This window comes from Orycteropus afer, unplaced genomic scaffold, assembly GCF_000298275.1.
Source record: "Orycteropus afer afer isolate SDZICR_OR568_19922 unplaced genomic scaffold, OryAfe1.0 scaffold00294, whole genome shotgun sequence".
Lineage (NCBI taxonomy): Eukaryota > Metazoa > Chordata > Mammalia > Tubulidentata > Orycteropodidae > Orycteropus > Orycteropus afer.
This window is the reverse complement of record NW_006921881.1, coordinates 443,496-452,880: the sequence shown is the minus strand read 5'-3', so window position 1 is coordinate 452,880 and position 9,385 is coordinate 443,496. Positions and strand designations below refer to the sequence as shown.

Below are 9,385 nucleotides of genomic sequence, written 5' to 3'. Positions count from 1 at the left end.
AGAAGGCTGGCGGTTCAAACCCACCAGCCACTCCTTGGAAGGAAGGTTGGGCAATCCTACTTCCGTAGTGATACTGCCTCGGGAACCCAAGGAGGGGTCGCTATGAGTCAGGGCCGACTCAACGGCAAATAACAACAACAACAACTCCATCAATTAGTTTCTCTTTTCTTTGTCGAATGGCGTCTGTGTAGCTTGTCTGCCTGTTCTGACATCTTACCAGAAGTTCAGTCTTTATTTTTCTTTTGTGTCCCACTCTCATGATGCATATTTCCTCATCCATTTTTCTAATATAATTCTGTCACACTGTTTGGTTAAATTAATATATTCAATGATTGTATTGTCACAACATGAATATATTCTTCACAGCTACGGCATATACTATGCTATGGTTATATTGTGTTTAATGTATAATTTTTTTTTTTATTACCTGGATTTAATCTTTTATTATTTTTAGAAAAAAAGATTGCTTAGTTTGTCCTTTTGGATTCATTCTATTTTAGTGCCTTCAGAGTCACTTTTTAAAAAAATTTCTATACAGAATTGATGAAATGAATGTGCTCAAACTGCTACATCCCCTGAAGGCCCCCTTTAATACCTGTGTTATGAATGGTTTTACAATTTGGAGCTGGTAAAAGCAAGACTAAGCAAAAGCTTTCTATACCATCAAGAGATTAAATTAGATTAGAGATGAGAAATATAAAAAGGACCCAGTAATGGGTTCTGGGGTTTTATTTAAGATGTAAGCATAAATAAAAGCCTAAGTGTTGTTTGCTTAAGAGAAGATTATTCTTTTAAAGAATTCTTTTCTGAGTAATTTGTTTTTCTCATCACTTATATAAATATATATATGGTAATGAGTATGTATATACTTTACAAAATTTTTGCCATTTCAACATTTTTTACGTGTACAAGTCAATGACATCAATTATGTTTATCTTGTGCAGCCATCACCACTACCCATCTCCAAGTTTTTTCATCACCCTCAACAGAAGCTCAGTGCCCCCAAGCAATGTTTACAGCTAGCAGCCAGAGAAAGCCAAAGACTTACAAACAAAATTTGATATGAGAAATAGAAAAGGAACTTACTCATGGGTGGTGGTTTAATTATAACTGAAATACAAACACAAATAAAGAGAAATAAGTGAAAGATGATGGAAAGAAGAGAATACAATCTTCCCAAAATTATTTCATTATTAAGCAAAATGCAAAATTCACGTGAAACATAAAAAATTGAGCATGCATATATTTAAAAAATGAAAAGGATTTTATCAGCCTATCACTAACAAAGAAAATTTGAAGAGTGCTGGTGTCTTTCATTTCAAAATCATGTAATTTTTATTTTATTTTTTTTTTTGTTGTAGAACAAGTGTAAAAGTTTACAGAGTGAATTAGTTTTACAGAGGAAAACAAAAACAATTGAACTTTCCTATCCTCTCACAGACTCAATTTTGTCTTTGCAAAGACAGGCACTTTAAATTTTTCAAATGTGTTTTATAGCATATATTTCTAACTTCATAAAAATAGATCTTACGTATTGAAGTATAAATACAGATAGGTTAAATCCCCAGATTAGAAGTGTACATATCAATATATTCTCCAACTCTGCCTTGTCCTTTTACTGTTGTAGTATCTTTTCATCAACAAGCCAAAACCAAATCAAACTCACTGCCATTGAGTCGATTCTGACTCATAGAGACCCCTACTGGGTTTCCAAGGCTGTAAATCTTTATGGAAGCAGACTGCCCCATCTTTCGTCTGTGGAGCAGCTGGTAGGTTGCAACCACCAACCTTTTTGTTAGCAGCCAAATGCCTTAACCAGTTCACCACCAGAGCTCCTTTTTAATGAACAGAGGTTCTTCTTTTTAATATATATCAGTTTATCTTTTTTTTTTTTTTTTAAATTTTTTTTGGTTACTTCTCTGTGCGTCCTATTTAAAACATCTTTACCTAAGATCTTCGAGATACTCTATTTAATCTTCTGGAAGACTTTTGATTTTATCTTTCACATTTAGAGCTAAATATGCCTTGTGTTGAGTTTGTGAATGATGTGAGTTAGAGATTGGGAGAGATCTCACCTTGCCTAGGACTGAGAGGACTCCCAGGACCCAAGGCTTTCAGGGCTAAGCTAGAAGAGCTCTGGGCTCTAACAGAGATGAATAGGTCACCCTAGAAACTAACTAACCCCAGTTAGGGATCAAGTTTATTTTTTTTTCATATCGATAGTAAATTGATCCAGTATTATTTATTGAAGAGAGATTTTCCTTGCCTCACAACCTTGTAGTGATACTTTGGTTTATTCATAAATCAAGTTTTCAGATATTCATGGTTTTTGAAGGACCGAACTGGCTACTCTAAACTTGGCTAAGACACCCTGAAACCTCAAAGATAAATTCCACCTGCAGCCCCCCACCCTCCCCTGCCTTGAGAAACCTTAGCGATAAACTCCGCTTGCAGACCCCACACCCTCCCCCGCCTTGTGAAACCTCAAAGATAAATTCCATCTGCAGACCCCTTGTGAAACCTCAAGGATAAGTTCCACCTGCCGACACCCCCCCACCCTTGTCAAAAACAACCCGACTTCCTGAAAACTGCAACTCTTGCAAAACCCCTTGCTCACCCGAGGTCCCTATAAAAGGAGGCAACACTTCCCCCAGGCACGGCTCTACTCTGCGACTGGCATTGTTCATATTGCTACTAGAGTCCTCCCTCACGACTTTTCTTCAATAAAATCTGATCTGATCTGTCAAGGTCATGGTTATTTTCTACTCTTCTTATTTTCACTTTAACTTCTGTACTTCCACACTTTCCTAACAATTTTGATTCTAGATTTTCTGTTTTGTTTCTGTGGTCCATTTGTCTATCTTCACCCTAATAGTACTCTGCCTTATTTAAAGGAACTTTATAATAAGACAATACCCAATAGAGTATGTTCTCTTACCTTGTTCTTCTTCAAGAGTGTCTTGGTTCTACATAGTTCTTTACTTTTTTTTTTTTTTTCTGGTTTTGTTTGAAGTTTTTTTGCGTATTTTTTTTTTTCTTGGTATGTTTTAGAATCAGTTTGTCACTTTTCACACACACACACACACACACACACACACACACTATATAAACTTCTTTAGGTTTTGATTTCATTTAATCATTAGCAAAAATTTTGAATCATCATTTTTCTAATATTGAGCCTTCCAATCCATGAATATGATGTAATTCTTCATAATTCTAACTAACTAACTATCACTCACTTATTTTGTCATAATTCTTCTTGAGTTATCTAGAGAGATTCAGTGTAATTACAGGATCCTTGTAAGAGGGAGGCAAGGGGGCAGGATCAGAGAGGAGAGATGATAACAGATACAAAGGTTGTAGTGATGTGCTTTGAAGATGAAGGAAGGGGCCACAAGACAAGGAGTAAAAGCAGGTTAAGTTTTATAGTTTTCTGCATAGAGGTCTTGTATTTCTCTTATTTGATTTCTACTTAGGTACTTATTACTTTCAATGCTACTCTGAGTGGTATCATTTTTTTTAAAGATTTCATTTTCTAATTTTTTTCTATGTATGTAGAATTATATGTATTTGTTTATATTGTCTTTGTATCTAGCAACCTTGTTAAACATTACTGTTAATTCTAATAATGTATCTGTGGGGTGTTTTGTATTTGTTGTATGTATCATCATATTGTCTGAAAAATTGAGGTCAATTTTTTTTTTTCTTTAAAACCTTGATGCCCTTTATTTCATTTTCTTTCCTTATTGAGTTGTCTTACACCTCCAAGTCTGTTTGAAAATAAGGTATAATAGTGGGGATTCTTGTCTTGTTTCTGATCTGCGAGGAAAAATTTAAAAAATTTCCTATTAAATATGAGGTTGCCCGTAAGCAGCTTTGGTGGTGTAGTGCCTAAGGCATTTGACTGCTAACCAGAAGGTTGGCAGTTCAAATCCACCAGCCACTCCATGGAAGGATGACTGGGCAATCTACTTCCGTAAAGATTTGCCACCTCGGAAACCCAAAGGGGGTTGCTATGAGTGGGAATCAACCTGGTGGCAGTGAGTGAGTGAGAGTTAGTTTGTTTAAACATGCTCTTTAGATTAAGGAAATTTTCTTTTATGTCTAATTTGCTATTTTTTTTAAAGTATTACTCCATGTTGAATTTTATTAAACATGTTTTCTACATCTATTGAGATGATTATATGATTTTTCTCTTTTTTTCTGTTAATGTAGTGTATTGGTTTTCTATTACTACAGAACCATATTACCTCAAACTTAGTGGATTATACAACAGAAATTTATTATTTTACAGTTCTGGAGGTTATAAGTTCAATACCAATCTCAGTGGGATAGCGTTAAGATGTTAGCTGGCCTGTTTTTTTCTGGAGGCTCTGGAGGATACTGGTTCCTTGCCTTTTCCAGCTTCTAGAAGCTACTTACATTCCTTGGCTTGTGACCCTGTCTTCCTACTTCACAGGGCATCTGTCCAACCCCTGTTGTCATCATCACATCTTTTGTCTGACTCTGATCTCCATTTTATAAGGGTCCTTGTGATTACACTGAGCCCCAGTGACTAATCCAGGAAAATCTTCCCATCTTGTTGTTGTTGTTAAGTGCCGTCGAGTCGTTTCCGACTCATAGCAACCCCATGCACAGCAGAACGAAACACTGCCCGATCCCGCACCAGCCCCACAATCCCTGCTATACTCGAGCCCATCATCGCAGCCACTGTATCAATCCATCTCGTTGAAGGCCTCCCCCTCTTTCGTCGACCCTCCACCCTACCAAGCATGACATCCTTCTCCAGGGAATGGTCCCTTCTTACAACATGACCAAAATAGGTGAGACGAAGTCTGGCCATTCTTGCTTCCAAGGAGCATTCTGGCTGCACTTCCTCCAGGACAGATCTGTTAGTTCTTTTAGCAGTCCATGGTACTTTCAGCATTCTTCGCCAGCACCACAACTCAAAAGCATCAACTCTTCTTCGGTCTTCCCTATTCATTGTCCAGCTCTCACATGCATACAAGGTGATTGGAAATATCATGGCTTGTGTCAGGCGCACCTTAGTCCTCAAGGAGATATCCTTGCTCCTCAGCACTTGAAACAGTTCCTTCGCAGTTGACTTTCCCAATGCTACACGACGTCTAATGTCCTGACTGCTGCTTCCGTTGGCATCGATTGTAGAACCAAGCAATGTGAATTCCTTGACAACCTCAATCTTCTCTCCATTGATTGTGATGCTGCTCATTGGTCCAGTTGTGAGGATTTTTGTTTTCTTTATGTTGAGATGTAATCCATACTGCAGACTGTATTCTTCAACCTTCATCAGTAGGTGCCTTAAGTCATCCTCACTTTCAGCAAGCAAAGTTGTATCGTCTGCATATCTCAGGTTGTTAATGATTCTTCCTCCAATCCTGATACCACGTTTTTCTTCATATAGTCCAGCTTCTCGGATTATTTGCTCAGCATATAGATTGAATAAGTGTGGAGAAAGAATACAACCCTGACGTACTCCCTTCTTGATTTTAAACCATGTAGTGTCCCCTTGTTCTGTTCGAACGACAGCCTCCTGGTCAAGGTACAGATTCCTCATGAGTACAATCAAGTGCTCAGGGATTCCCATTCTTCTCAATGTTATCCATAATTTGTCATGATCCACACAATCAAATGCCTTTGCATAGTCAATAAAACACAAGTAAACATCTTTCTGGTATTCTTTGCCTTGAGCCAAGATCCATCTGACAACAGCTATGATATCCCTTGTTCCACGTCCTCTTCTGAATCCGGCTTGAACCTCTGGAAGTTCTCTTGTCAATATACTGCTGCAAACGTTTCTGAATTATCTTCAGTAATATCTTACTTGCATGTGATATTAGTGATATTGTTCTATAATTTCTACATTCTGTGGGATCACCTTTCTTTGGAATGGGCACAAATATGGATCTCTTCCAGTCAGTTGGCCAGGTAGCTGTCCTCCAAATCTCTTGGCATAACTGAGTGAGTGCCTCCAATGGGGCATCTGTTTGTTGAAATATCTCAATCGGTATGCCATCATTCCCATCTTAAGATCCTTAATTTAATCACACCTGCAAAGTCCATTTCATTTGCATTTGGGTACACTGGGGAAACATGCAGGATGTATGTGGAGTCCCCATATCCAAGGTTCCTTTGATACAGCCTCTCTGGAGCATTACCCCTTTTCTTCTACTCTAGAAAAATGTAAGTACCAGAGTTGAAGCTTGACTGAGAGGAATGAGGAGTTGATTTATATAGACCTGTTTTCAGTGGTGGTAGTTTCTAGGTGGTGTAAACTGTTAAGCACTTTACTACTAACTGGAAGGTTGTTTGTTCAAATTCATCCAAAGGCAACTCAGAAGAAAGGCCTGGTTGGAATTGACAACATTTTGGTTTGGTTTATTGGCTTTATTGTGACAGGCCTACAGCTAATCAAAAAGAACCCTGGTGGCTCAGTGGTTAAGTGCTCAGTTAAGGAACCAAAAGTTAGTAGTTCTAGCTACTCCAACAGAGGAAATACCTGGCAATCTGCTTCTGTAAAGATTACAGCCTAGGAAACCCTATGGGGCAGTTCTACTCTGTCCTGTAGGGTCACTGTGAGTCAGAATTGACTGCATGGTACACAGCAACAGCAGCTAATCATCCCGTCTGCAGCCCAATCTTTACACCCTTGACGAAATTGTTACCTGACTCCTGATAATTCTGAGCTATACTGGTTTCTGCTGTTTAGGATTAGCTTTTTAGGATTGTTGATGTTGTTTGTTGTTATGTGCTGTTGAGTCGGACCCAACTCATAGCGACCCCTCCTTGCGTTTCTGAGGTGGTATCACTATAGAAATAGATTGCCCAGCTTTCCTTCTGAGGAGTAGCTGGTGGGTTTGAACCGCCAGCCTTCTGGTTAGCAGTCAAGTGCCTTATGTACTATGCTCCCAGAGCTCCTTATTTAGAATTAGCCCTCTTGAATTTAGTTAGGACTCATGCTCTGTGTATCAGCTAAGTTAGTTATTACTTACCCATCTATCTGCTTTTCAGCTTTAAGATTTGTCTCAAGTTTTCACTTTCTTGTAGTGGTTTTATTTCTCAGATGTTTCAATTTTGCCTTTAAAAAATATCTTTTCTCTTAATCTAGTATATATGGGGGAAAAGGAAGCTTTTCACACTTTTATTTTCAACCTTAGTGCCCCAGGAATACTCTTTTAAAAAAATGAGGGAATCCATAAAATGGTTGCTGGCAGGTACTGTAGCAAAAACAAGCATAAAAACACAACCTCCTTTTTCCATTCCTAAGAGACGAAAGCATTCTAGAGGTAAAGGACAGAGAAGGAACTTACTAGTTTGTCCCGAGATAATGCCTACAAAAACAAACATAAATAATCATGTAAATAGCTATTTTCTCTACTGGGAGGATTTATAAAATTACAGGTGATTACAGCCAGAACACAAAAGTCCCTATCAGATGGTAATGAAAGCACATAAAATTTGGATTCAAATGAGTGATTTAATGATATCTTTCAAAGTCACAATTGAAATAGAAGAAAACTTAAAATTAAAATATACATATTGGATTTCCGTTAAAAAATCATAGTTTTCCTTATTATCTTTCTAAAATCATTTAATAGAATGAGAAATTTACAAGAAGTATTTAAGTTTAAATTTTATTTAAGTTTAATTTTTCTACTAACAATTTTTCTACATGTACTTGTTATAGAAGTGAAATTATATCAGGTAAATAAAAACACCAGATCTCTGATCCATTCTTTCTTATCTCCAATTTCCTTTTCACATACATTTATTTTGGGAGGGTTGGGAGTAGGGAGCTATTTAACTAATAACTGATCATAGAATGTTTTTATGATAGTTCATGATTTCTCAAATTTGAATAATTTATATTGCTGTCCTACTATGGGACACAAAGGTTGACCTCTTTTGCTACCTTTCCCCAATTCATTGCCCTCTCTTACTCTTTCCAACAAACATACACTACTGTTTTGTTAGTGAATCAGTAGATCATTTTAGCAATATCATGACCATGTAAATAATGGTAATAGCTGAATCATGTATTATGCCATCATCTTGTGCACAATTTGTTGTATAGTGCCTAAGGCATTTGACTGCTAACCAGAAGTCTGGTGGTTCAAACCCACCAGCCAATCCTCGGAAGGAAGGTTGGGCAATCTACTTCCGTAGAGATACTGCCTTGGAAACCCAAGGAGGGGTCACTGTGAGTCAGGACCGACTCGACGGCAATGAGTTTGGTTTGGTTTTGGTTTTCAATTAATTTTTTAGTTTTTTTTGGGGGACTTTCTTAGAACATTTTTCTCATTGATGCCTTTTATTATTCTTTCTCAGTCATTTAAGTGAGTTTCTGAGGGGAAGAATAGACAGTGCCCATTTTCCATCTGCTTAATATGGGTTCTTGTACTCTCTCCTCATGGGTAGATTTACAATAACAGTCATAATATCTGAAAACTCAAAAGCTTCACACTTGGCAGACCAAGTCATTTACAGATTAAAAGCAGAAAGGATAGTGACGTATCCTAAGATATTTTCTAGACTACAGACAAGGACATGAGTGTAATTAATATTTTCTTTTCCTAGTGTAGTCTAGACTGCTAACCAGAAGGCTGGTGGTTCAAACCCCCCAAACACTCCTTGGAAGGAAGGTTGGGCAATCTACTTCCATAGTGATACTGCCTCAGAAACCCAAGGAGGGGTTGCTATGAGTCAGGTCCCACTCAATGGCATATAAAAACAACAGCAACAATGTAGTCTAGAAGCAGCTCTGGTAGCACAGTGCCTAAAGCATCTGACTGCTAACCAAAAGGTTGGTGGTTCAAACCCATCAACCACTCCACGGAAGCAAGTCTGGGCAATCTACTTCTGCAATGATTTACTGCATTGATGGCAGTGGGTTTGGTTTGAAGGTAGTCCAGAGTGATTAAAATGCTTGACATTATAACAGCCTGAGAACTCAAAAGTCAGCCTGAGAACTCAAAAGTCTACCTTGTAACTTGGACACCAAAGCAGATTTGAAAAATTGAAAATTAACTTACGGCTGGATTCTGGAGTTTGAGCTAAAATACAAATAAAAAAACCCCCCACAAAATTGTTATTAGTTTGTGAAAAGAAGACTAGTTCTCTAACAGTGACTTTGATTTTGAACGCAATGTAAAATTGACACATTCAGATGTATTAATTAATACATCTTAACTGTTTTTTTAATCAAAGTAACATTTTAAAAAGTTAACTAAAGTTGCTTTCATATATATAGCCAAAAAAAAAAAAAAAAAGCATTTGATTTTGAACGCAATGTAAAATTGACACATTCAGATGTATTAATTAATACATCTTAACTGTTTTTTTAATCAAAGTAACATTTTAAAAAGTT

The 9,385-nt window shown here is 37.3% G+C and overlaps 1 protein-coding gene across 1 annotated transcript in view; it reads right to left on the bottom strand.

Annotated features, from left to right (window-relative positions):
* TSBP1 (testis expressed basic protein 1) overlaps positions 1-9,385 on the bottom strand; it is a 157,820-nt gene that overhangs the window by 26,025 nt on the left and 122,410 nt on the right. Inside the window, exons 27-28 of the mRNA XM_007951441.1 lie at positions 9,051-9,071; positions 7,329-7,349 (exon numbers count right to left, since the gene is read on the bottom strand). Of these exons, the coding sequence (XP_007949632.1) occupies positions 7,329-7,349; positions 9,051-9,071 (42 nt within the window). The remainder of the gene's footprint in view (positions 1-7,328; positions 7,350-9,050; positions 9,072-9,385) is intronic.